This window comes from Amblyomma mixtum, chromosome 3 (assembly GCF_055824585.1).
Source record: "Amblyomma mixtum isolate Tamu chromosome 3, ASM5582458v1, whole genome shotgun sequence".
NCBI classification, from domain to species: domain Eukaryota; kingdom Metazoa; phylum Arthropoda; class Arachnida; order Ixodida; family Ixodidae; genus Amblyomma; species Amblyomma mixtum.
In genome coordinates, this window is record NC_143014.1 from 241,964,710 (window position 1) to 241,992,319 (window position 27,610).

The 27,610-nt window shown below is 48.2% G+C and overlaps 2 protein-coding genes across 13 annotated transcripts in view; one reads left to right on the top strand and one right to left on the bottom strand.

Annotated features, from left to right (window-relative positions):
* Positions 1-14,804, bottom strand: part of LOC149354188 (uncharacterized) — a 54,497-nt gene extending 39,693 nt beyond the window's left edge. For 2 of the 12 annotated variants that reach the window (XR_016291224.1, XM_089583133.1), the window contains exons 1-2: positions 14,535-14,793; positions 1,136-1,301 (exon numbers count right to left, since the gene is read on the bottom strand). Coding sequence is in view for 10 of the 12 variants with exons in the window: in XM_089583133.1 (XP_089439259.1) it covers positions 1,136-1,301; positions 14,535-14,754 (386 nt within the window). In the remaining 2 variants the exon portion in view is untranslated. Of the gene's footprint in view, positions 1-1,135; positions 1,302-7,899; positions 7,980-10,681; positions 10,742-14,302; positions 14,488-14,534 lie in introns of those variants that run through there. The other 10 variants (XM_089583138.1, XM_089583142.1, XM_089583135.1 and 7 more) reach the window with 10 other exon arrangements.
* Positions 14,805-16,187: 1,383 nt separating this feature from the next.
* Positions 16,188-27,610, top strand: part of LOC149354189 (acid-sensing ion channel 1A-like) — a 42,683-nt gene continuing 31,260 nt past the window's right edge. The window contains exons 1-5 of the mRNA XM_089575944.1: positions 16,188-16,363; positions 17,528-17,585; positions 24,544-24,686; positions 26,814-26,926; positions 27,213-27,373. Of these exons, the coding sequence (XP_089432070.1) occupies positions 16,188-16,363; positions 17,528-17,585; positions 24,544-24,686; positions 26,814-26,926; positions 27,213-27,373 (651 nt within the window). The remainder of the gene's footprint in view (positions 16,364-17,527; positions 17,586-24,543; positions 24,687-26,813; positions 26,927-27,212; positions 27,374-27,610) is intronic.

The following is a 27,610-nucleotide window of genomic DNA, read 5'->3' on the forward strand; positions in this document are numbered from 1 at the left end:
AACTTTGTTTGGTAGTTGGTCTTGCAGGCTTGTTCTCTTTCACAACCAGAGATGCGGGCACAAAGACTAGACAGCTCACGAGGGGCTGAAAACACCATGTTGGCACCAAATTTTTCTAACACTCTTTTCCGCCCATGAAAAACTTTACAGAAGTACGTGATCACTTCAATGTTTCTTGTTACAAATTTACTCCACTTCCATGAAAGTTCCCAGGGGTAGAAAACAGTGTGAAAATTTTGGTACCAACTTGGTGTTTACGGCCCCCTGTAAGCTATCTGGTCTTTGTACACATATCTCTGACTGTGAAAGAGAACAAGCCTGCAAGACCAACCGCCAAATGAAGTTCACAATGTGTGCAATAGAGCTTGAGTATTCGATCCCCATGTCCAGTGGGAAAGTATACATCAGGCAGACTGGGCGATGCCTGAATGAACCCCTCAGGGAGCATGGCAACAAGTTGCAAGCAGGCACAGGTAGAAACATGTGAAGGACTGTAGCGAATGCTTACCTCTGTTTCAGTGCACAAGCATTATTAGCACGGGGAAGTCCAGATACAAGTGAGAACTGCTTGAAGCACTTCGAATAAATTATGAAAAATAATGAGTGGTTGTGCATAAGCAACCTGTCTGTCCTTATCACAGAGAGTGGTGCTTTTTATCGGGAATGAAATGACGACTGCACTTGGTTTTTTCATCTGCATGTGCGCATGCAAAAATAAATCACCTGTAAGTCCGACAGTAGTATGTGTGTACCTTCTCATTGACCTGTGTCTCAGTTTTCACTGGTTTTTGCTAGAATACGAACTACAATGTACCAAATTTGGTAGGCATCGTAAGCCATGACGCATGATATGAATAGCGCCATCTTGCTGTGCTAAGAGCTGCCAAGTTACCAGATTGCTCACTAACGCATAAACCAGAAATCACTGGAAGGTTTCAGTCGCACACCTTGTTTTGGGGAACCCTATATGAACCTACAAAACCAAGAAAGCTGACCAGATGTCAGGTTACCTTTTAAGCTCACAGAAAAAGTGCTCGATTTTCAGTCATGCTCATTATTTGAATAAATTTCTTACTGGTCCTGAAATTCCAACCTTTATGAAAAGGGACTTTCCCATTATTTCACACTCATTTACCTCTGCAAACGCTCCGTAGTGAGAGGGCAGCTGGGCGAATAACAAATTTTGAAAACAAGAAAGGCTCCAAGAAGGAGTACCACTGCCTTGTCCAGACTGGTTGTGGACATGCACTCCTCACTGTCGACTTCAACGGTGACTAGGTGGATGTCGCTTACACCTGGGCCTGCATGGGAATAAAATTACCAGCACGTAATACAACAGAGTTAAAAGTTTTGTAGTGTGATTTCAAGACAAACTCTGACTACACATATGGCAAGCACAGTGCCATAGGCATAGCATCAGAGAGTATACTCGGATCACCCTTAAAGGGCCACTTACCAGGGGTCTGGACATTTTAGACAAACAAGCCCAATGCATAGATGAGGCATCGAAGATGACCTCTGCAAAATACTAGAGCTAAGCACGTCCCAAAAAGCTGTAAAAATTCAAATCAAAGCCCATCCGCTCTTTCCTTCGAGAAGCAAACGTCCTCATCCCCAGGCCTTCAAGTTGATGTCATCTTGAAAACCTTTGCGAAAGGCGATCCATTGGTGCGTCGTTCTGACTGACGGGCGAAGGGTTTGCTCGTTGCCCGCGCGTTTTCCGTAGCGCCTTCCGTTTTCGCACATGTATACCCCCCCCCCCCCCAAAAAAACTAGGTTTTTAGTCACTCGTGTCAGCTCATGTATGCTACAGTGTGTTCTGTGCGTGCCGTGTTGTGTGTCGTACAGCCTTTCCCTCGTTTGCACACTGGACCGCTCCGCACACACACTGCTTCTCGCTCATCCTTGTTGCCTACACTGCCAAGACAGGAACTTAAGAAGCAGACAAAAGACACAAACACATAGATAAAAATTGGTAAATTGGTTTTTGAGGAAAGGAAATGGCGCAGTATCTGTCTCATATATCTCGGCGGACACCTGAACCGCGCCGTAAGGGAAGGGAGGAAGGTAGGAGTGAAAGAAGAAAGAGAGAAAGAGATGCCGTAGTAGAGGTCTCCGGAATAATTTCGACCACCTGGGGATCTTTAACGTGCACTGACATCGCACAGCACACGGGCGCCTCTTGCGTTTCGCCTCCATCGAAACGCGGCCGCCGCGGTCGGGTTCGAACCCGGGTACTCCGGCTCGGTAGATGAGCGCCTTACCACTGAGCCACCGCGGCGGGTAACACATAGAACACATACACACACAGAGAAGCGCAAACGTGCATTTCCAAGAAATGCCTGACGGTTCCCGGGTCGGTCCGCCGCTTCACCGTGTGTTTCGAACAAAAGCGACTCCCGCTCTTCCGGTCATAAAACGATAGAGAAGCTTCACATACACAAAAAAAAAGACAGATGCATGAAAAGGAGGCTCCCTGGAGATGTCACTGACAAAAACAAACAGATATATGAAAAGATGCGTATCGCGTTTCTCGATGTGCGGAGAAAATGCAACGACGCTGTTTCGTCGTTGGATGCGCACGCAGCGACTGGACTCGAGCCACGAGAGAGAGTCGAGATTGCCAGATCATGCCTTGAGTTATGTCTGGTTCCAACGCATCGGCATTCCAGACACAACGGACAAGGATGCAGTGGCTTGCGGAAGACACTTCACTCCTGATGACTACGTCCACGATCCAAGGCTACTTCAGAATGAACAGCCCCCTTCAGCCACGGCTGACGGAGGCTGGGGCAAGGAAAGAAAAAAGAAAAAAAGCACGATGAAACACCGTGAGGAGACCCAAGGAGCAAATAGAGAGGGTGTTGGGAGACACCCCCACCCCACATGAAATATTCAGGGTAGCAAAAAGCAAGAAAAGAAATCATTTCAAGGTGGGGCCATAACGTATACATGTAACATACTCCACTAGACGCCACACCTCCCACTAACATCAGAGGGGAAGGGCGTATTTCCATTGTGGAGCCTACACGACGAGCCTGGGAGAGAAAAATCTTGGGGAGGGGATAGAAGGAGAGGATCATGGCGAAGTAGCTTGATTGCAATGGCTGTAACTACATCATTAATGAGTCTTTTCAAAAAATATTTGCGGCCGCGCCTTCCGGGGACGATGCCTCGCTATCAGAGAGGTAGAAAATATTTTCGACCAGAGGGTGGTCAGTGGCCCTTTAAGAGGGCTCACCAGCTACAAGGCAACTGAGCTTCGAACTTTTTCTGTCGATAGATGGCAGCACTTGAGTTCCCCAAAAAGGAGCTAAGTTCTATTCCCCCTCCAGGTGTGCAAACTGCACTACGACACGTAAGTATTCGTTCTTCGCATAAAAAAATAGAGCCCAGAACTTTCTGATCAAACTTCGGGGGACCGAAACACAAAAAAGTTAACCCCTCTCAAGCTATAGAGCAAAGAAAGATGGGGGGGGGGGGGGGTCAGACAATGGGCCATTTCTCAGTAACCCACCAATTTAGTGTTTCCGGTTTGGGTCGCCTAAGCTTCCTCCCGTCTTTTCTGCGAAAATTCTTTTACAACGATAGGGTGGGGTTCCTCTTTTCACCTGAGCAGATAAATGCGGTCGGTTAAAATGGCGGAAGAGGCTTGGCGCATCCACAGGACATTACTGGAAAAAGGTCCATTGTGTTGAACCCCTAAGTAGACAGTCCCCAAATAAAAGGAAAGAATTGAGCTCCTAGCACAAGACCTCATGGTTTGGTCTTCTTCCCTTTCCAGCGTAGCCTTCCTTACATAGCTACAGAAAGATGTCCTCAATTGCAGTGACAGCATGTAGCTTACTTTGCCTAGTCTTGTACGAGCGTTCCCAGCGCCAAACACCCATCTTCCGCTTCTCAGCACCAACAAGGCTTGTCCTAACGGTGGCCATCATCTTGTGGCACTTTTGTGTGCCATACTTCTGTTCCCTGTCTAGACAGCAATAGATTTGTCTCAAGGGGCTTTAATACCAGGAACCAACAAGTCAGCAGAAAATGCCAGCAAAGAATTTCAGGTACGAGCAGCGTAAGCGTGCAGGTACACACTTACGCAGCTACTTCGAAACTATGCACCAAAAATAAGAGAGAACGGTCAGAAGAAGCGGCTAGAAAAAATTTCTCCTAAATTAAAAAAAAAACTCTAATCTCCAGGCAGCTGTGCGCCTACGGCGTGGAGTTGCAACAGCAATAAAAGTTAGAAGCTCTTAAGATGCATTGTTTTCTGAAAAAAATAGACCGTCTTGCTCATGACATAAAGAACGGCCAAGATCATGTGTTTGGAGACCACGCCAACTGCGCTGATTACTTCTGTTCCGGAAGCAAAGAGGGAGAAGAAAATATACTTCCTCAAATAGTTCAGAAAGGCATCATTGAAGAAATTTGTGTTGCCATGAGCAGAGTGGTTGCAAACGCGGCGAGCCTAATAATGGACGTCGATAACAATGCTGCCGAGCATTACAACTCCGTTGTGGCAAAATTTGTAAGAGGAAAGAGGATAAGGTATTCCTTGAAAGGATCCTACAAGACAAGGTGTTTCGCAGCCTCCTTATCGCTCAACTGGCGAGGAATATACCACGAAAAAATCGCGCACAGGATTTCGGGAGGGCAGCTTGGAGGATGCACAGCATTATTCAAAGCGAAAGCTACCGAAAAAGAAAATATCAACCACTTCACGCTGCCAGCGCAGAGAAGAGCGACATATTAGTGCCGATGCTTATTACGGCGTACCAGACATGGACCACGGTGCTTTTCAATCTGCTTCCGACAACTTCCTGAAATCACCTTCGCTATCAGCAACCAACATAGAACATCTGCAGCGAGCAACATCAAAGCAAAGTCGATCCACTCTGTGGAAACAAGAAAGGCGAAAAAGATTGACAGCATCATTGTTTGGTGCTATTGGTAAAATGAAACCAATGACGGGATGTGGGTGGACAGTTGGCGACATCCTGTACTAGGAAATAACTTCTGAAGCGATTTGGTATGGAAAAGAGCATGAGTGGTTAGCACTCATGCAAATCGAGAATGAGTGCGACGTCGTGGTAAAGGAGTGTGGCCTGTTTTTTGACCACGAGAACCTCTTTCTTGGCGCTTTCCTGGACGGACTCATTGGGGAGGAAGTTCTTGTTGAAGTCAAGTGTCCGCACTCAGCAAGGGACCTTACTCCACTGGAAGGAGTTTGCACCAAAAAAATAACGTGCTGTGGGGGAAACAAGAACAGGAGATTGCAGCTGAAGACAAACAGTAATTACTGGTACCAAGTGCAAGGACAGCTGAATGTTGCTCGCCAATTGATTTCCAGGAATCAATCGTTTTGGGAAGACGAGATGTTGCCGTGGATCAAAAAATTTTATATGTACTGCTTGCTGCCTGAGCTCGTGGACCCAAGGATGAGCCGTGGCCTTCCAATTCGTGAGCCTGATTACATTCTCTACGCACAAAAGACTCGCTCATTCAAGCGACCTTTGAAGGAAACGTCGAAAAATGATGATAGCCAAGAAACTGTATAGAACACCCATTCTGACTACAGCGCATATTTCGCTTTTCCTTCTTTCTGTGTCCTGCGCGACACACATGAACTGCGTTCACTGTGGAGCTGACGCAAGCCATCATGCGCTACAGTATAGATGCCGTTGGACGACGACTGCGTTTCATCCACAGATGAACGGCCTCACGCAGCGCTTGAACAAAACCATCGCAGATAAGCTCGCCATGTACGCCGACGCTGAACACAAGACCTGGGATGCCTTCCTTCCATATGTCATGTTCGTCTGCTACACCGCAGTTGAGGAGAACAGTCATATATGACACATCTTAGGCTCATTTACAGCAGGGAAGTAAAGACAACACTTGACGCCATGCTGCCAAACGTCACCAATGAGGAGAACTTTGACGTCACCGCTTGCTTGCAGTGTGCAGGAGCTCTACGAGTCTCCTGGCTAGTATTACAGACCAAGAGCGAACCTTCGCCCGACGCTACAATCTCCGCTGTCACCACGCACAATACAAGCCAAGTGACCGCGTATGGGTGTAGACGCCTATCCTACGGCAGCCCAATAAACAGCTTGTTTCAGTACCACGTTAATCTGCTCGTGTTTTTCCACGGCATTTTCATCAACTCGTGACAATATTTAAATTGCAGCATATTTACTTCCTTTCATACCTCCTTCGCTGCATATAATTTCACAACGAAACAAATCAAAGTACGATAAAACTTAAAAGGACGAGAAGTGTGGTTTGCAAAAGCACCGACAGCGTCCCGTAGCTATGCATGGTGACTGAGCACAAACATTGGCATTGCATAAGTGAGTTCTTGCTTAGCCTTGTTTACATGAACCAATAACGTCAGGCTGAGTCGGGGGTCTGGCTGAGCGAGGTCAACCCAACTCAACCGACGCATGTTTACATGAGCTCAATTTTAGCGAGTCGAGACCGGTTCAACTGCAGCGACACCGAGCGTCGAGCACCACATTGCGAGCAAGCAGTGGTAGCATCCAAGATTGCGGCACGCCACCGCTGCTTCGGATGAGCGACCGTGCAAGCGAAAAGCAAGTTTTTTTTTGGCACGACAGCATTTACAAGCACATCAGAGCAGGGTGTTGAGTCAAGCTACCCTTGCGGCAGAGTTGACTGGTCCCGACACCTTGACTCCTGACCTGACTCGGCACGTGTACATGAACCCAGTAACCTGTTTTTGACCTGATAACTCGACTCACGTGCGTTTTGGTGCGAACAATATGCCTCACTGTGTGTGAGACCAAGAGCGAACCTTCGCCCGACGCTACAATCTCCGCTGTCACCACGCACAATACAAGCCAAGTGACCGCGTATGGGTGTAGACGCCTATCCTACGGCAGCCCAATAAACAGCTTGTTTCAGTACCACGTTAATCTGCTCGTGTTTTTCCACGGCATTTTCATCAACTCGTGACAATATTTAAATTGCAGCATATTTACTTCCTTTCATACCTCCTTCGCTGCATATAATTTCACAACGAAACAAATCAAAGTACGATAAAACTTAAAAGGACGAGAAGTGTGGTTTGCAAAAGCACCGACAGCGTCCCGTAGCTATGCATGGTGACTGAGCACAAACATTGGCATTGCATAAGTGAGTTCTTGCTTAGCCTTGTTTACATGAACCAATAACGTCAGGCTGAGTCGGGGGTCTGGCTGAGCGAGGTCAACCCAACTCAACCGACGCATGTTTACATGAGCTCAATTTTAGCGAGTCGAGACCAGTTCAACTGCAGCGACACCGAGCGTCGAGCACCACATTGCGAGCAAGCAGTGGTAGCATCCAAGATTGCGGCACGCCACCGCTGCTTCGGATGAGCGACCGTGCAAGCGAAAAGCAAGTTTTTTTTTGGCACGACAGCATTTACAAGCACATCAGAGCAGGGTGTTGTGTCAAGCTACCCTTGCGGCAGAGTTGACTGGTCCCGACACCTTGACTCCTGACCTGACTCGGCACGTGTACATGAACCCAGTAACCTGTTTTTGACCTGATAACTCGACTCACGTGCGTTTTGGTGCGAACAATATGCCTCACTGTGTGTGCGTGCGTGCGTGTGTGTGTGTGGGGGGGGAGCTTTTGGGTGTGGCCTTGCGTCCCGCTTCCTTTTCGCACCACAAGCTCGAGAAAAAAAAGAAAAGCAGAAATCCTTTAGAAATTGAAAAAGAAAAGAAAGAAATCTAGTTTGTCCAGGTTCTAAGAAAAACGTGTGCGCATGAACACAGACAAACAAGAGGTTGGTGGCAGAGTGTAGTAGCGACAAAATAATCAGTCGCCAGATGGAGCCACGTCGCACTAGTTAAATTTTAGCGCGAAATTCAAATCCCCGCAGAAAATACATACCCAACTTTCAGAGGGTTTTTCCCACTAGAGGGCCAACGGAGGCGCATGTGCTTCGTATGGGCTCCGCGTTCAAGCACCTTCTGCAAGGAAAAAACCCAGGATACTTCGACTCCGACACACGGACAAGAAGCATGAGTCTATACGGCACCTTTCAAGACCTCATTTAAGCAAATCGGAGCTCGGGCGACCGAGCTCCGACTGTCTAAAGCCAGCGTCGCTCCAGCGCCCTAGCTTACCCGAACGCCAGGCCTGGCGCGGCGCGAACGCCACGGCGGCAGTCATGGAGTACGCCATAGCTGGGACGAACGCCTCCCCAGACGAATTCGAAACGCCCGATTGGAAAACAGCTCAGAAACCAAATAAGCAGACCGAAAAGTCGAAGGCGCAACCTCTCCCTCCACTCCATCCTAAGAAACCGCTTCCACGAGTACCGGAGGAAGACTATAAGATAATCTACAGACCAACGGGTGGCGTAGACATCACGCGCTACACCGAGAAATCTATCAGGCAAGCTATTGCATCAGCTAGCGGCATTACCGCGACCGAGGCTGACAAAGACCAATCCAGAATGAACTGTACAAAGAATGTGTTCGCCATATCGACGCCGGTGCAGGCAAACGCTCTACGTTACGTCGCAGTCAAACAAATCAAGCTGGAAGGCAAAGACATCATCATGACGTCGTACATCGCTCCTCCGGACAAGGCCTTGCAGGGCATCATCTACAGGGCTTACGATGGCAAAACGCAGCAAAAATGATGAAAGAACTTCGCAAAACAAACCCTGAAATCGTCCAAGCACGAACCATGGGAAGAACATCAAAGTCCCTCCTGCTCCACTTCGACGCGGACGAATTGCCAGATAGCATCATATACTTCGGCGTCCTGTATCCGGTCTACCCCTTCATTCCAAAAGTAGAGGCGTGCACGAACTGCAGAACAGTCGGACACAGAAGAGACGTATGTCCAGAGCCACCGCAACAACGGTGCCCGTACTGCGGAAACCATCACCTCAAAGAAGAAATCTGCGACCCAGTCTGCATTGTCTGTGGACAAGGGCACCGCACAGGCGATAACAGCTGCAAAAAAAGATTTCTACAACCCCACACTAAAACGTCGGAGCACCAATCAAGATCAAGATCCCGGACCAGCGACGACTCAACATCCACCCAAGAAAAAGACCGCTCGAGCTCCTTCCCACCCTTGGACAGCGGACGCAGCAGCAGCCGCAGTGGACGCAGCAGCAGTCGCAGCAGACGCAGCAGCAGCCGCAGTGGAGGTGACAGCGGCACCAACAGCCGGACGCAGAGCCCCGGACTGAAACAGGTGAGCTGGGCGGGAGTGGCCTCTCACGGAAAGGGGATGGAGCTGCAGTTATTACAGTCTAAACTCGATCAGGCACTCCACCACATTCAAATACTTACGGACCGCATCAAACACTTAGAACAGGAAATCAGTAAACTAAAAGCACCCGCCAAATATAAGGACCCTCCTCCAAAACCACTTGCCATGCAGGAAGTTACAGAAATGGAAACTACTGTGTCCGCAACAGTCGAAACCCCAGTAAGCGTAGTAAGCAAGGAAGAAACACCTCGCAAAAAAACGAGCAGTAGCTGATGTCAGAAATCCCTCATTGGAGGATAGAGTCCCAAAACTCGAACAAAAAGTGGAAGAGCACAGTCAGAAACTCGATAACGTAACACAAACAGTTGACAATTAATCACAAAGACTTGAACAACACGTACAGGATGTAAATCACAAGTTCGGGGTAATCGACACCATTTTACAGGAAATTTTACGTCGGCTTCGCCCGTCAGCTCAAGGGGCACCAATCGATCTATCCCAGCAAAATGGCCAATCCTAAAAGCATAACAATTTGGCAGTGGAACTGCAGATCTATGCGCAACAAAAAAGCAGATCTGCAGTTACATATTCAATCGCAATCCGAAAAACCTGACGTAATAGCGATCCAAGAACCCAGAATATCTCGACTAAAACTGCCAGGGTACCGGGCAGTTCTGCCATGTCACATCACAGAACAACCTTTAACCACTACGATGGTACATAGAAACCTTACCGTGGTTAACCACGAAATTGAAAACGTAGAGCTCGACTGTATATTAATCGAAATTTTACCCAGCAAAAGAAACTCCTCTTCTCTGTTCATACTGAACGCATACAGCCACCCCAGGGCGCAGGCTGGACCAGCGAAAGCCGCTATACTGAAAGCCCTACAAATTGCAGGCCAAAACCCAACCCTAATTGTGGGCAACTTCAACGCTCAACACGTGCAATGGGGACACGCAACTATATCTAAGAAAGGCATGGCTCTAATTGATTTTATCCAGCAATACACGGATCCCATGCAACCTACCAGGATAGGTAACAGCGTGAGCAGGGACACGTGCCCGGACCTCACAATAGGCAAAAATCTCCTAGACTTAAGCTGGAGCAACAGCAGACAAAATCTGGGAAGTGACCATTATATCATAGCATCTAATATCGCCATTGCCAATCTCAAACCCCAACCCAGAAAAAACAAGATCACCGACTGGGACAAACTTAGGACAATCCGCGACCAAAATCAGGAACCGATCACAGACCTAGAACAGTGGACACAAACCCTCCTATCAGATGTGGGAAAGGCCACTAAAGAACTAGTACATGACCTAGACGTAAATGCGATTGACAGCAGACTTACACACATGTGGGAGGCAAGGCAAAGCCTAGAAAAAAGATGGCTTAAACAAAAATACAACAAAAAGCTTAGAAACAAGATACTCACACTCACAAAAGAAATTCAACACCACTCCGCAGAAATCGCAAGGCAGCAATGGGACCATATCTGCGAAAATGGAAATGGCAATCTAGGCACGAGAGAGACGTGGAATCTTCTGCGGCATCTCCTTGATCCGGAATCAAATAAAGCTACGACTCAAAGGGAAATCACCAAAATTTTAAACATGGACCCAGGCACGGATCAAGACATTATCAACACGCTACAGCAGAAATACTTCTGCACAACACGAGACATGCAGTCACTACCAGATTATAAAGGACAACCTAACCCCCTCCTGGACGTTGACATAACAATAGCGGAAATAAGAGCAGCCCTCCATAAGATACGCACGACATCCACCCCGAGAGAAGACGGCATTAACAATAAGACACTCAGAAACCTAGACGACGCTTCCATCACAGCCCTCACGGATTTTGCGAACGAGTGTTGGATGGGGGAAAACTCCCAGCGGCTTGGAAACATGCCATCGTTAAATTCATCCCAAAACCGGGCAAAAAGCTCGCGCTCGAAAACCTCAGACCTATTTCGCTTACATCTTGCATAGTAAAACTGATAGAGCACGTCATACTAGACAGACTCCAGTCTCACATGCACAAAGAGAATTTATATCCACACACTATGATTGGCTTTACACCACATTTATCAACACAGGACACGATGCTCAGACTAGCAAACGAAGTCCTATCTCAGGAGCAAGAAAGGAGCACCAGGGCAATCCTAGCTCTAGATTTAACAAAAGCATTTGATAACGTCAAACACAAAGCAATCCTAGAATCTCTTTCACCGTTGAATGTGGGCGAAAGAGCATTTAACCACATCAAGGACTTTCTCTCCGATAGAACGGCTAAAATTCAAATTGGCGCAATCAAATCCGACACCTTCAGTTTAGGAGACAGAGGAACGCCGCAAGGATCGGTCTTCTACCCCTTCTTATTCAATATAACCCTCATCAAAATGGCACACGCACTCGCAAAAATCCCAGACCTAGAACACTCTTTGTACGCGGACGATATCACCCTTTGGACTACCAAGGGGAGTATCGCCACAATACAAGATACGCTACAACAAGCGGCAGATGTAGTAGTAGAGGAGGCACAAGCCGCGGGACTCGCGTGTTCCCCCAAAAAATCTGAAGTCCTCATCCTACACCCAAAGCGTCAAAGGAAAAATAAAGCGCCTGAGATCAAAATCTACGCGGAAGGGGCAGCCATCCCAGAAGTGGAAACACTAAGAATCTTAGGAATGCTGATACAGTCAAACCAAAAAAACGACACGTTAATTAAGAAACTGAGAAACACTGTCAACCAAATCTCCTTCCTCATCAGACGCATCGCGAATAGGCGAGGAGGAGTTAAAGAAGCCAAGACCAGGAAACTAATACAAGCCTTCGTTCTTAGCAGAGTCAACTACACTACACCATACGTCACCCTCACAGTAAGAGAAAGAGACGACCTGGATTCTCTAATTAGACAGTCCTACAAAATTGCGCTCAACCTCCCACGTCATACTCCAAATGAAAAACTATTACAGTTAGGAATTCATAACACCTTAGCGGAAATGATAGAAGCACACCTCACCGCACAATATGAAAGACTATCAGGCACTGAAACGGGACGTTTCATCCTAAAGAAAGCAGGAATACAATATGAAGGAATCCATACACACACCTTGCCAATTCCAAGACACGTGCACGAACACTTAACAGTCCCTCTTCTGCCCAAAAACATGCATCCACACTACGATACGGACAGAAGAAAGGCTAGGGCACAAAAACTTCACGAAAGATTTTCAGTTCAGAAAGACACAGCGCACGTGGACGTGGCAGAACATGCGGACAGAGACGCCTTTTCTCTGGCAGTTGTCGATCATCGAGGTTCTCCCCTTGCATCGGCGACAATAGATAAAACAAAATTTCCGGAGGAGGCCGAAGAAGCTGCCATAGCTTTAGCCATTACCTCCACCACTGCCAAATACATCATAAGTGACTCCAAAACAGCAATTCGAAATTTTGCAAAAGGAAGGGCCCACTCAGCAGCCATCAAAATCTTACAAAAAATCTCCAATACCCGCCAGATAACATTGATCTGGGTCCCCGCCCATTCGGACCATCCTGGAAACGAGGCGGCACACCAATTTGCCCGAGGATTCGTGGTTAACCGGGAGGTGCGCTACCCCGAGCTCAGGTCGGCCAAGGAGCGAATGACAACCTACAAAGAAATTACTACCCACTTCAAGAAAGACAGATCTTCCCAGAACCACATAAATCCCTCAGTAAAACACAACAAGTCAGTTGGCGGCAGCTCCAAACAGACACTTTCTTTAATCCATACATGTACTCCGTATGGTTCCCGGAGCAGTACAGCCCCGTCTGTTCTCTCTGTGGGCACCAAAAGGCAGACACACCGCACATCCTATACTCATGTACTCAAGACAAGCCATCGCACAGTCTGCAGCTCTCTACCCAATCTCAGTGGGAGGCCGCGCTGCTCAGCTCGGACCCGGAGGTTCAACTTCGAGCCACAGAGCGAGCCGAAGAGGTCGCCGAACGACATCGTCGGTCGGCCACCTGGCGTCCGGCCTAGAAGAGGAGCCCACCGCGGGGAGGGGAACATGACCCCAATCCGCGCCTAAGACCTCTTCTTTAATAAAGTTTACCTCCTCCTCCAACTTTCAGAGCCCGTAAAACGCAAACAAGAGGTTCGATATGGATCAAAATTGCGGCTTAACAATGAAGAAATAAAAAGGGAGGAAATGTTGCGGACGAAATTTCGATATTTGGCTTAGTTTTTTCACAAGATGACATGAAAGACCGACATACCTAAAAGGACAATTTTTCCGGATATTTACGTCTGGTTGGTAAAAAAATTAAACTTCAACAATAAAATCTGCCCGCAACATTTCCTCTATTCACTAAAGAAGAAAACGCTGCCACAAACCTCAAGAAAATCGAACCATCTTTAGATGTATTTCCTATGGACACTGTCACTGAAAGGGCAGCGAAGACTCTCGGTGTGGTCTAGCCTGATCTTTTTGCTTTCGAACATGTCTTTCTAGCAAGACGCTGGATCTAGAAAATCGGGGCCCGCTTGTACGAAGCCCACTCAGCTCACTGCAGGCACCGGCCGGTCCTCGAGTTATCACGCCAAACTACGACCAGTGGAGCTGGAACATACAACAACTAGCGGGCCGACTGCCACCGCCTCGTACGGCTGCAGCCGGGGCGAGTAGAGCCGACCGAAGAGCTGCAGAAGAGTTCCGGACAGATCAAACTAGGCGCGGCTGAGCGCGCGCCGCCAAGTCGAAGGGAGAAGCGGGAGCACCTACTACAGGTGGAACACGCGAGCTCATCGCGATGCGGGCCGATCGAGCCCCTGTGGCTCTTCTAAAAACAGGTGAGGCCGATTTAATTCAAAAGCGGAATACGCACCGAAGGAGCACTTTGGGGTGCATAGCTGTACAATAAAGCAGAGCGCGCACGACAGCACGTTGTTTACAACAGCCACAAGCGCGCGATCGGCTCGCAACGCAACGAGCTCGCGTATTTCCTTCACCTGTGTACTACAAGCATACAAGGCCACCTCTCGCGTTAGGAAGGAGCAGGCTCACGGAACGCACAGAAGAAAGTTTGCAGTGATGACAATCCTTGAGTAGAGATCTGAAGAAAAGCAGGCGAGCACATCGCGAAACGAATCCATGATGAGCCCGAGGCGAAAAACACGCCGGCCGCCGCGGAGTGCACCCCACGACGGCTCGAACGAGACTCCGCGCTTGTGTCATCCACCACGTACGTACTGAAAGGAAAATGTGAGCAAATATAGTAAACATGCAGTACACCTACCGTAATCAGGCGTACTTTGTTTCAGACGGCAGCCACTTTCTTGAATCCAAGCCGCGCTGTCTTCTTTCCAACGTGAAAACACAAAATGCCGCGAGAACACAAAATTACAAAGCCCGCACAAGCGACCACACGAGGAGGCCAAAAAAAAAAAAAACACTTTGCACGCCATGGCACGCAGCGTTCGCGCGGCGCCAAACGCGACCGCATCGCGATAGGTCATCAGTCGTATGACGTTAGCAAGCGGCAGCTAATCAGAGGGCCGAGCATTTTGTTTATTTTTTTGCACTGCGCGATGCTCTACCCTCTCCTCTTGGTTCACGCCGAAAGCGGCGTCTTCTCGGAATGACGGTCAATCCATGGAGATATGGTTGTATGGAAAAATCGAGTCTCTGGCTCCTTATTGTGACGCTTGTTCGGCAGCAAATACGTGTGTAAGGCATGAAAACTGCATTAAAAATCTTCGCGTCAGTCGATTGAAACCCGTGACGCCCTAACCGAAAAGGGCGGGTGGAGTGTAGCCTCAGATACGCAGCGGAAGGCCCGACACACACACATTGTACTTGCGCAATCGTCGGGTGGTGGCGACGCCTGTATTTCATTTTTTGGACTTTTATAGCTTGAAAAAGCTCCTTTTTGGGCGAGAGTGGCGGATACGATTAGAACGTCAAGCCCTGTCGATGAAGTAAAAACTAGGTCCGCTACTGCTAACACCCTAGGTCTTTGCTGTTCTTTTTTTTTTTTTCGCCGCGTTATTTTGTTACCACGCTGTTTTGTCAACGGTCTGCTTTTGTCAGCGTACTGTTATGAAGCGCGCTGCTCAGTTCGCATCTGTGTTATTTGGACGCGCGTTGTTTCTTTGCGTGCTGCTTCCTCAGACGCTAGAAAATGGCGAGCGAGTGTTCGAGGGAGTTGGTGTGACAAGCCCGAAGAAATTAAGGCGTGCTTGGTAGGTCAGTTCTATCCGCATCTTCTTCTAGGTCAGTTCTATCCGCACGGTTGTGTAGCTCGTATCCATGCATAGACTATGCGGGGGTATCGAACCGAGCGTGCGCTTTCATTGACCGTTGGGCAGACGCTTATGTTTGGCCTATTGCAACAGCGAGTCTCTAAGGTAACTTCGCGGTTCGTTATTTCAGCACGGATCACACGCTACAAGCGCTTGTACTGGTAGGCATACGCTGCGGTCGCATTTTTAGAAACAATGCGGAGATGTGAGGACCTCTTGTGTGTACGCGTGCATGCGTGGTTATACGCACAGCGCAGATCATGAAGCCATCGTATTTTCTCATTTGCATCTAATTTCAAATCAGCATGTCCGCGGAGGCCCGACAAAATTTCACCTACGCGGCGATTGATAAATCTCTGCTTCTGTCGAACATTGCTCCAGTAGCGTGGCCAAGTGTTTCTCGAACGCCAGTATCGATCAACACAGTCTCTCGATTCTAGAGTTGCACTACTTGCCATCCACATAGCTGGAAGGCTATGCTAACGAGATCCCGGCCTTGGACACACACACCCATGTCCTTTTTGGAGGGACCGTTCAACGGCAGTTTTCGTCTCCTGGAAATCGCCGCAGATGCGTCGCCGATCAATGCCACCCGAGCATGCATAAAAGCGCCGCAGGATGCGTCCTTCTGAGCTTTAGTTTTGGCGATGTCGACGTCCATCTGCCTGCGGGTGCTCATATGGACCGGCTGCCTGGTCGGCTTCCTCTATCAGACCAGCTCCATGCTGTCTCTCTTCTTCGAGTATCCGTTCTCAGTGACACTGGTCGAAGACGTCCGCAAGAATTTACTTTTCCCGGCTGCCACTGTGTGTCTGCATCGATGGTCAGTACGCACGATGTATCCGGCTTGACAACTTCCCCACCGGGATACTCTAGCGTGTTTTAGCATAGCGTTCTTAGCGGTCCTAGATGTGCACGTACTATCGGAGCCAAAAGTCTCGAATTCGACTTAGAGAGGCAACCATAGAGTATAAGCTTTGTTATCGGTCGCTGTGTTTCGAAATTCCACTTGCGGAGGCGAAAGTTGGACTTGGCTTCTTTAATGTGTGGTATAGTAAAACCAGGCGATCGTTCGGACGCATCGCTGCAGTATGCCCAAGTTGCTTTTTTTTTTTTTGCGTCCAGGATCCTTCACTCCCAGATGGCACTCATGCGAAAACCTCATGGCGCGGGCGGTAACAGAACGCTAACTCTCTGCTTTTTTCTTCTGGAGGCTACCCCGAAGAGGACTTTAAGCACTAAGGTGTGCATACGTTCCCGACCCCACGGAGATAGCCTTTCCGAAAACTTGCGCCCAGGGTTGGGTGGACAAATCTGAGCCGTGATCCAGAATGCGCAGTACCGAATGGTCCCAAGGCAGAACGTTCGGAGTACCAATCCCCTGCTTCTTGGGATCTTTCTGAATGGTACCGTTCAGCGGTCGTACGTTTAATAGGCAGAGGAACTTCCCTTGTTGTTGTTCTTGGCATGTCACATCACATCCGCAAGCAAAATCATCACGAAAAGGCACTGTGAGCATCAGCGGGCGAAGGCTTCACATTTTCCGGTAGACCAGAACGGAGTTGGTCCTATAGAAGTGTGTTAGCAGCCTTACTCTGCATTACACACTTTTCTATGCTTAGCGCATTGTCTGAGCTTGTCAAGGGAATAAATAGCAGGCTGTGCTCAAATTATAGCCCCGAAAGGGGAGTGGTCTTGCGAGCCAGATCTTTATCGTCGGAACGAGAGCGGCCTGACCTTTTGTTGCCGAGCGGGAATCAAAATGCAGCGGTTATTGCGTTTCTGCTAAGCCGGGTGATAACTAATGCAGAAGGATAGAAACTTGGGCAAGTTGGTATGGTGTCATTGTGGCGCTTGTTTTGTCTTCTTTCACGTCTCTGTCTTTCGCGCTGCTCGATTCACCATAACTGACGCCATTGATAAGAAGCGCGTGAGGCTTTTAGCATCGGAATTCTTCATGAGTGCTTACCTGTATACTGATTTGCAGGATCGACATTTCCAAGCTCTGTCGCCATTACGTCAGTCAGTGTGCTGGCGAAGAAGAGGTGAGTACGACGCTCACCACTTCACGCGAGCGCTATCACAGTTTCTCCCTCGGTGAATACACATTTGAGACTTGAAGAGAACTAAATTTTCGCCGTGTACGTGCGTGAAATTGTCAACTTTTAATGCGACTTCTCACCTGGTACACGTTGCATATCCTGCTATAAGATGTAGCACTCCACAGGGAGTAGTGTCGTCACGGTGTTGCCGCTGTTGTCGGAGTCAACTTTCTTAGATTAACGCTGAGTGTACGCAGGGTTCTGGAAGGTAGAGCTGTGAAATGAAATTACTCGCTGTAGAGAGATAGGTTTCGAGAAGGAAACGAGGCGAAGTCGTGAAGACATGACTAAAAAAATGCCGAGACTCACTATGTATATATACCTCTAAACAGTGTAGACGCTTTATGATGGAGCCTGAAGTATCCCCCACTCATATGTGCATTGTTTCCAGCCACAAGTCGAAGGAGCGGTAAAAGGGTGTTGAACTGAGCTAGTTGGTTCATACTTCACTGTGGTCGCAGCAGGAAGGTCGATCACTACGGGAACACAGAAAGGAACGAGCAAACAGACGTTGACGAAGCAGCTTCGTCCACGTCTCTTTGCTTGTTCCTTTTTGTGTCCTCGTCATAACATTTCTGCAGCATCCGCCGTGAACGAAGAAGTGTGCTTATCGGCTTCTGGCCGCAGGTCTGGGAAAGCTGTACCCGGCTTCATCATTTGTTGGCGCAGAACTGAACATTAGAGGCCAAATTCTCAAAGTGAGCGTTGCAAAGCAGTGCATTTGGCTTAGCTTACGCTGTGTTATCATGGTGATAACGCGAGACGCCGGATTGTGACTGGAGGTGTTTTGAACATTCGGCCCCTAATTTGCTGGCGGATCGGAAAATGAGGGCCGAGTCAAATCAAATCGGGAAATCAGCTGCGAGGCAGAGCATAGTTCTCGTTGCTCATGCATCCTCATTCCCCGCCGTCTGTGTACTGTCCTAACACACCATCTGTCGCTCCTGCTATCTTGCGGCGATGTGGCCGGCAAACTCGCCGCAGTCGCGCACTTTTTCAGTAACTTGACTGACCTATAACAGGTAATCGCCTGCAAAGTAACTCTGCAAAACTGAATAAAAAGCTTACAGTTACGCGTCCAATGCACTTTCTCCAATCACGTGTATGGACGGACACATGCACAACACAAGTGAGCACGATTATACCTCTCCATCAACGCACTTTGGAGCTGCAAGTAGAACTGCATCTAATCTCACTTGAAAGTAACAGTTCTGTCAAATCTTATTTTGGTCTGCACTGAACCCTTCCCAATTCGCCCTCCGCGGGTATGAACTATTTTCAACAGAGGGCATCGACAACAACAACAAATTTCCAGTCTTGAAGTGCGCCATTCCCTTAACGAACAACATGCGCACAGCAGCGTGTTAGAGGGACGCCTGAGCAGGCGATCCGCAGTCTGTTTGCTCGCTGCAACCGGCAACGACACATGAGAAGGGATGGCTAATTGTGTTTACATGAGTCGCGTGACATACTGCGTAATTAAAAAAAAAATGGTATCGGTTTAAAGTAGTTAAACCGAGGAGACGTGCGAAAGCAGGTGTTCATTCTTCAATTGGAGAGGGCACTTAAGCTCCGCCTTAAGCGTATGACGCGATAGCGTAATGGGTTAATTCCCATACATGCAGAAGGTCATTCTCTAGTTTGCATTCATTGATCCCCGGGAGCCTTCATACCCCTTGTGGCGCAGTGGCGCAGCGGTTAAGAGATGCCCCATTGCATTGGCAGGAGGCTGTTTCTATCACAGCCACCGGTAGGGATTGTGCGACCCATGTTGCTCTCCCCTAGCAACCTCTCGCGCAACTGGCGCGACGCTGCTCCGAACTTGACCGAACTTAACCGAGCTTACCCGGGCAAGCTCGGGTAGTAACTCGGGTTGGAGCGCAGCTGAAGCGGTTGCTAGGCAACGGCGACTCAAGGTCGTTTGGTAGCCGCACCGCCACGAGCATACGCGACGAGCCGAGCTGGGCTCCAGTAGTGTTGCTTTCGCAACAAAAAATGCGTGCTGTTTCGCTCTTGAGCTGCTTGCCCAAGTCCCGCGCAATGTCTGAAATAGGAGAAAGCAACAGCCCGGACTGCTACGCAGTATATCAGTACAAAAGACACAGAATTTTTGCCTAAATTCTATAACGTGCGAAAGCACAACTGCATGAACATAGGTGGTGTCCAATCTGAACGAGCCGCAAGGCATGCTGGGTACTCCGACTTCCGGGTCTTTCGGCGAGATGCGCGTGTGCGGCGCTCTGCTTGAAATGCGGATTTGCCAAGCTTAAAATCGCTCCTAATAAGTTAATACGCGCGAATGAAGTCGTAAAAAAGGTCAGCATGCTCTACGTGCATTATTATGCCCACGCTCGACGTTCCGTATTGGAATTAAGGGCGGAAAAGCGTTGTAAGTGCGAACGTTTCGGCATGCGTCGTCTGTTCGTGCTGAAGTTTAGGACGCTTCATTCACTCGCTGAAAAGTCCGCTTCTTGTTGCGGTTATCATATGGCTGCTACATAGTTCTCTAATATATATTAGAGTACATATTTCCTAGAGGTTTCGCGCTTCCAGGCGCTGAATATATGGACTACCAGCAACCGCAGCCTAGCATTACATACGAGCGCACATTGTAGCAGGGTGGCTACGACGGCAAGGAGCTTGAACCGTGCAAATCCGCGGAGGACTTTCGGTACTTTTTCTATACACGCCGCGGTGGCCTAGCGGTTAGGGCGCTCGGCTACTAAGTCGGAGGACCCGATCCGGGACTCGGCGGCCGCGTTTCCGATGGAGGCGAAGCGCGAAAGGCGCCCGTGCGCTGCGCGATGGCAGCGCACGTTAAAGAACTCCCGGTGGTTCCAATTAATATGGAGGCCTCTACTACGGCGTCCCTGATTGCCCACGTGTCGCTCCTCCTCTCGAAAGTCTGTGAACTTATCAATGTTTTACAACCTTAGCAAGGGGCACAATCTGTTTTATTGTCGGTTCCTGTACTTGTCAGCTTAATTGCTTTCGTTGCATATTTGCTATGCTTTATGGAATAATTACTGCAGAAGCTGGCATTATTAACAATTCTGTCATGTGATTTAATTTTAGTTGAACTGTAATGCAAAAATGCAACTGCATTACAAATGTGTTGAATTTTCAGCACTACTGTAGTCTTTCTGCCTGTACGAATTATGCCCCGACAAGCATGCACCGAGGGCTGAAAACCTCCACTTATGTGCGCCAAGAGCCCAGATGGGAAGTTACATGGCAGCTATTCCAGCAGTGAGAGGCGTCCACTTACTGCAGCTTTGGTGGATGCACAAGAACTTTTCTCACAAACAAAATTGACTATGCATAGTTATGCACTGCAACTGCACTGCAATGCATTTCACACCCTGCATGGTGGTGTGGGACATTACAAGCTATTTACATTTAACTTGCACCTCTGAATGTTAAGAATTTCTGTACTCGATTTCCCAATGCTGGTTGCCGCTTTAGGTAGATGAAAAAAATGTACAAAAATAAATGCTTTGTTTTGTGCCATCTCTTGAACATTCACTAGCTTCAAGGATGTAAAATCAATGTCGCTTCCCATGAAAGCAGAGGAGAGCCTGTAGCCATTTTGCTGTCGTGTACTTCGTGCTCTGAGCCTAGTTGAAGGAGAACCACCAGCCTGTGTACAGACAGATGTCTCCAATGATTGGCACCTCAGCTGTTGATGCCTAGCTATGTATAGAAATGTGGAGATGTACAACTTACGCACTGTATGCACAATGTTCAAGGTAAGGTAGGTAAGTAACAACACTAGCAGCTAGGCAAAAGATGAGCTTGCCTTCTGTTTTTCCTAATAAAAACCTAAAGCCAAAACAAGGCATCAAAGCCTGCTACAGAGCTTCACTACAGGCACCACAACACGCACTACAGCACTTGTCTCTTCTCCTTTCTTTGTTTGTGTTTGCATGCTTTGGTGCTGCTCCTTTTCTAAGATTCAAAACGCACCAACTAGCCCCAAAAGAAGTTTTATTGAATGTAAACAAAGTCAGGCACAAGGACAAAACAGTAAGCAGGAGCCAAAAGCAGAACAAGCTCTTGACGTGGGCAGCTTTACAGTTGAACTGCAAGAGGAGCAAGTTTCTCAGCTATTAACGAGAAACTCTTCTTGTCCTGTAGGTATAACATCATATCTCAATTGTCTTGCAATGCCTTTTGCAGCGCATTTTCTACAGCATGTAATAAATGAGTTTAATGCAGGAGATCTTTGTGACAAATAGTAAATTATAATAAATAGTATGGTCGAGCGTAAAAAAAATATCATGCTTCAGCTTTTACAGCACACACAGAAGCTTGATACGAGTTGTTTTCAGAATCTTCTACAAGTCCCTGTTACAAAGTCTTGTGCAATGTTGAACAAAAGGCGTTTGCATCCAGTTTTAGCTTTGGCGTTAACAATGCGGCACAGCTTGCACATTGATAAACCATCCCTAAGACACTAGTGATACCAAAAAGGCTGGAATGACTGAACACAATGCGTTCCTTGGCTTTTTAATAAAAAAACGTAACTTTATAGCATGATTATTACTCTTGATCGTTACGAACCCAACGACCACTAGACCAGCCTCTGCCTTCCTTGTAGCATCTTGCACTTCTTGAAATCACCAATGCACCTCTCAATTAGTCAATCATTAAGTGCAATATTACTACATGCAAGCATGCAATGCATCACATATGCAAGCTATAGATGTAGACATTTATTTACTTCATGTGCATGTTCAGCACATAAACAGTGTGCGAATGACACTTTGCTGCACAGTGAGAGTTCAGTATTATAGCATTTGTCTCAGACGTCAATTCTACTAAGTTCTGTACAATGAAAGGTGAAAAACAGCTAGGCTATGTTGGCTGCCATTTATTTTTAATTGTGTTATCCTGAAGTGAAGCTTTTCCCAACTTACTGACTCAGAGTATGAACAGAAAGGCGGTTAATAATTCTTATCACTTTCTAATGCGATCACCTCGTCTGTCAGCCTCCTTCTCCGCACACAGGAAACGAAGAAACATTACTGCAACATGCGGGTCCACACAAACAGGGAACTTATGTGTAACAGGTTGCTTAATTATAATTTTCGACACTTGCTGCGTGCTCATGTCGACTAGTGTTCTGGTGAAAACGTGTTTCAGTTTGAGCATGAAATTAGCGAAAATGGCCTCATAGAACAATTTATAACTCTTACAAGTGCTCGTAAACATGCCTTAACACTGCGACCAGAGCAGTGCCAGCGAACCAGATGCCGCCGTACGTGGCCGCGGTGTCGCCGTTTCGACAGCTGACGGCAGTAACAACACACGCCTTAAGTATTAGCTATGAATTCGAGCTACTCGCATTCAGCGCAAATGTCTAGGAATAATCGTCCTGTCCTTTAACATCTTAAGTTGTCACGCTGTACTGACGGAGGCCGAACAGCATAGCCCGCGCGGTGCTGCCGCCGTCATGTGAGAACGGTTGTGGCACATAGTCGAAGTCTTCCGAGCGAGAAATTGGTGCTCCTTAAGGAGATAAACAACCTACTTTACCGAATTCTTCAACTTCCACAACGCTCTCAAACTCTGCCGCCAACAAAATGCTCGAAGCACAGTATAGGGTTGACCGTCGCAGGCAGTCTGCCAGCGGATCGCAACGGCGCACTGTTCTTGCCGTTCCCTGTACTTGCTGGCACTCGGAACATGTTGCATTCCGTTGCAGTGAAGTTTCTGCAGGTTGTGGCAGCGCACACCATCCTTTTTTCCAGCAATGTGAGCGCCAGTATTAAGAAAAGAAAGACCGAAACCGCACGTCTGCAAGCAATTCCTACGCAAACCAAACGACAGAAAAGACCCGGAAGTTCAAATTCACGTGACAAAGCTGCGCCGTGACGCAATGTCCGCCGTCAGTTGGACACCATAGAGTTTCTTACTACTACCTAGAGGGAAAGCTGGCGGCGCTGCACTTCAGCCAACATGGACGCTCAAAGCATCATGGGGCGGTGAGCTACTTGTTGCGGCACAGTCGTAGTTTTTCGGGAACACAGAGTGGCAGTACTAAGGCGTTTCATTCCGAAAACGTAGTTCGTGTGTGCGCAGACGACTTTCGCGCGAACGCAGTGTGCAAAAGCCATAGTAGTGAAGACGCGACGACACACGACGCCAATAAAAGATTTTACTCTTCCGAAATGCCATTAAAAAACCTCTTAAAGTATCTAAACAACAACATTTTTTTTGAAAACATATTTACTTTTAAAAGTGCGCCTGTTAATTACAAAATATTAGTTTTTTTAGTGTTCATCACTTGGCCAATAGGAAAGCTAGTCATGTCTTATTTTTTGGCAAACTTTGCACTTAAATGCTTTTCTGCTCGTTTGTTGCAATCATTAGACAAGATATTGAATGTTAGAACGTTTGTAGCTATCAAACAGCTTTATTTTTTTATTATTTTTTGGCCAAAAGTTACAGTTCCGCAACAAGTAGCTCACCGCCCCATGATGCTTTGAGCGCCCATGGTGGCTGAGGTGGTCACGTGGGGTCTCCATGCAAACTCCCATAGACGGCTTGCCAGCTTTCCCTCTAGGTAAAAGTAAGAAACTCTATGTTGGACACCACCTATTGGATATTTAATTTTGGCTTGTCATGCTGTTTTTCATGTCGTAAATGGTACGCTTTTAACGTTGGTAAAGCACGTAGGCCGAGCGAAAGCAATTGAGGCAACACCACCTCAAAGGCAACCGCATCAAAAGACAAGGCACTAGCAGCGCGTGTCCATCACCGCCGCGCGGTTGTTCGCAGTGGGCAGCGATGACACAAACCCAAAAACATCGCAAGATCAATTGCTCTGGGTTTACCCATCGAAATAGTTTTTTCGCACTAGTATGAATCTGAGGCTGCCGACCGTGGGGCTCCGCAGACGCTGCTGAATCCCGAGCGGTGGCACTTCCTGCGGAAGGAGGTGGAGGCTCGACTGAAGGTGGCGCATCTGCCGGACGAGCTGTTCCTGTGCCACATGCGGTCAAAGGTCACCGAATGCGCTTCCTTCGCGTGCAACTCCGCGTGAGTAGGCTCCTCCTAGAGTTACTGTATATGCTACCAAAGGTAGCAGAGTTGCGCGTAGGTCCGCAATCTTGCCTGTCAAGCAACCGAAGTTATGCGGCGAAGCCGCACTCCGTTTCTGCAGGCGACATGCCTAGCGCATCACCGATAGACCGTGGTCGCTTTTCCGAGGTTTTTAAACCACTTTTTCAATTGATCACAAACAAAAAGCATCTAAAAAGCTGACCGCATAACCCAGTCCAAAAATATAGCCAAGAAAAAATGGTGCTATTTCTAGCGCGCGCCGTGAGCTGCGACAGCAAACGATTCCCGCAGTCACCTTTCCCGAACTATTTACCTGATAACCTAAGGGCAGACTCAGTATTCTAAATACGCCGTGCAAATGCAGCATTCATTCATCTTTGCGGCAACATTTATTCACCGGACCTGCGTTAAAAAACCTGTTTATAGTCTCTTTTACTAAATACGAAACCCTGCAAAAAGTTATGAGCTGGAACTATAAAAAGGACAGTATAAAAATCCAAAATACAGTTTACTCGAAACTGGATGAACGTTACCATCTGAAGTAAACAATCAGATGTCTAAACATGTTTCCCTCGATTAAAAATTGTTTGCCATTCAGGTTTTATGCCAACAGGGATAAATACGCAACGCAGAGCTCTGTTTTAGCGTTTCAACAGTGTACACGAAAAAGCGCAGAGCCGCAAGTCCAGCCTGTTTTCGGTAAAGAAAACTCAATGCAACTTTTAGCAAAAAACAAAACAAAAAAGGCGTGAGCTACGCACGCTAGACACCCCACAGCAGCGAACGTAAACAGCCGTTGGATAGTGGATCCGCTTCGAACTTGGCCGGCTGTCAATCCAGTTCGCTGCCGGCCTACGTTATCAGCGCACGTGTTTCTGGTCCGATGGGCAAAACATGCACCGTACCGAGGAGACAGGGAGAAGAAAGGCTGCAAGGCGTCTCGAATCGGGGTACAGAGGCGGCGAGGGAGCACTCGACACCGGTAAAACCGGTTCAGAACCGAAAGTGGACAATTTTGCCCATCGAGCGTCGTCTTCTCCGCAGTACACGGTTGCTTGGACACTTGGACATCACGTGATGGCGCTCTACCAATGGAGTCGCGAGCGGCGTTTTGAAAAAAGACGCGCAACTCTGCCACCTTTGGTAGCATATACAGTTACTCTAGCTCCTCCGAGTGACACCGCTGGGAAACACAAGAAGAGGGCGTCGATCTTTGCCCACGCGCTGCGCAACCCTGTTGCAAACCAGCAGCGCGCCTTACGCGCTGAGTGACATTCAAGAACGAGGATCCGCCTGGCTTTTTACCGGGTCACGCACAATGTCGGCCCGCTTTTTGTTCGCATTTCAGCATATCATGAACACATTTTATGTACTCGCAAACCTGTCATTACCTCCCCTATTTTCTGTCCCTTCCTCCTGGACAGCCTCGGTTCCGGCAGTTCAGCAAGGGGCCGTAGCGAAGGAAGCGCTTTTTTTTCACATTCCACGGCCTCTTATAATCTTTTCCTCCTCCTCCTCCTGATCGGACACTTGCCAACGGAATCTGCATGGACATGCAAGGTAGACCTAGTAGCCTGGTAGGCAAATGACAAAGGCGATAAGAGGCAAATGTTGCGTTTTTCCGTTTTTCTCGCTTTTTCCTCTCACAGCGTTTCTCTCCGCCCTCCGTACACACAACCCTCGAAGGATATTTAGGGAACGAGGCCCACGCATGTTAACACAGTAAAATGCATGCTAAGAGCAGGGACGGGTTGTGCACTAGACTTTGTGGGAGATGAAGTGAGTGTTAGGGCTAGAAACCCACGCGGGGTTTCTTGTTTCTTAGCATCACCGGTTCACTCAAACTTGCGAGGCGCCAAGAGTTCTCGTTAAGTGCGTTTTAAGAGCGTGTGATTGATTGAGCATGAGCTGACGGACTGCACTGCCGTCACGTTCACAGTGCCTTCTTTCTTCTTGAAACAGCGCTGGGCCACATCGTTCGCTAGTGCTAAAAGGGAATGACAGACTCTGCTCTTTCGAAGCAGGACCGAGCGGGAACGAAAGAAAGAGCTGGACCAAGTTTAATATTTGTTTTCTCTCCCTGCAAACCTCCGGGGCCGCCAGCATTCGGCTGACTTACTACAGGTACCCGAATGAAATGTGCTACACCATCGACGCCTACCAGTGGACCAACTCTCAGCACCCGGTGCAGCAGTGCGAATCTCCATGGAACTACGGTTAGCACCGTGCTTTATACCTTTCGAAGCGTCTGCATGCCTGCTCACACGTAGTGCACAGTTCTGTATGGTATAGTCGGGTGGCGACCTTTCTTTATATCTCATTTTTACCTTACATATATATGTTGCACTAGTGTCTAAACTAATCGTCACCCCTTCGAGTATTCGTGCATATTTCTGAAGCCATTAAGAGCTAGTGCAGGCTGTATAGAGCACTGCTTGTCGAGTGCCTCATGATCGTCGTCGCAGACCGACGGTCGTTTCGCTGCGCGCCTTGACGTCGCAGAGCTGGTGCTGCGCGCTTTCTGGGAGCGCAACGCAACGGTGGCGCTGCATGAGCCCGACGCGCTGCCGCTGGTGGTGCACAGCCCCTACTCGTGCCCGCCCGACAGGCTCTCCTCGGTCATGATACAACCGGGCATGACGTACACCATCGCCGTCTCGCAGGTACGGTACTGAACGAAGCGTTCAGTTCATGGGGCACTGAAAACAACGTCATCTCTTTCTGCGTAGGTTTATGTTTGCACGGCAGCAAAATACGCGTTTGTTGCTGAGAAAACTGCATTTAAAAATTTTCGCGCCACTCAATTCGAACCAGTCATGTTTGCACCGGAAATAACTCCGTTTTGAAACGAATGGTGGTATTAGAGGTGTGGCCTAGCCTCTTGGGTCCACGCCCTCCCC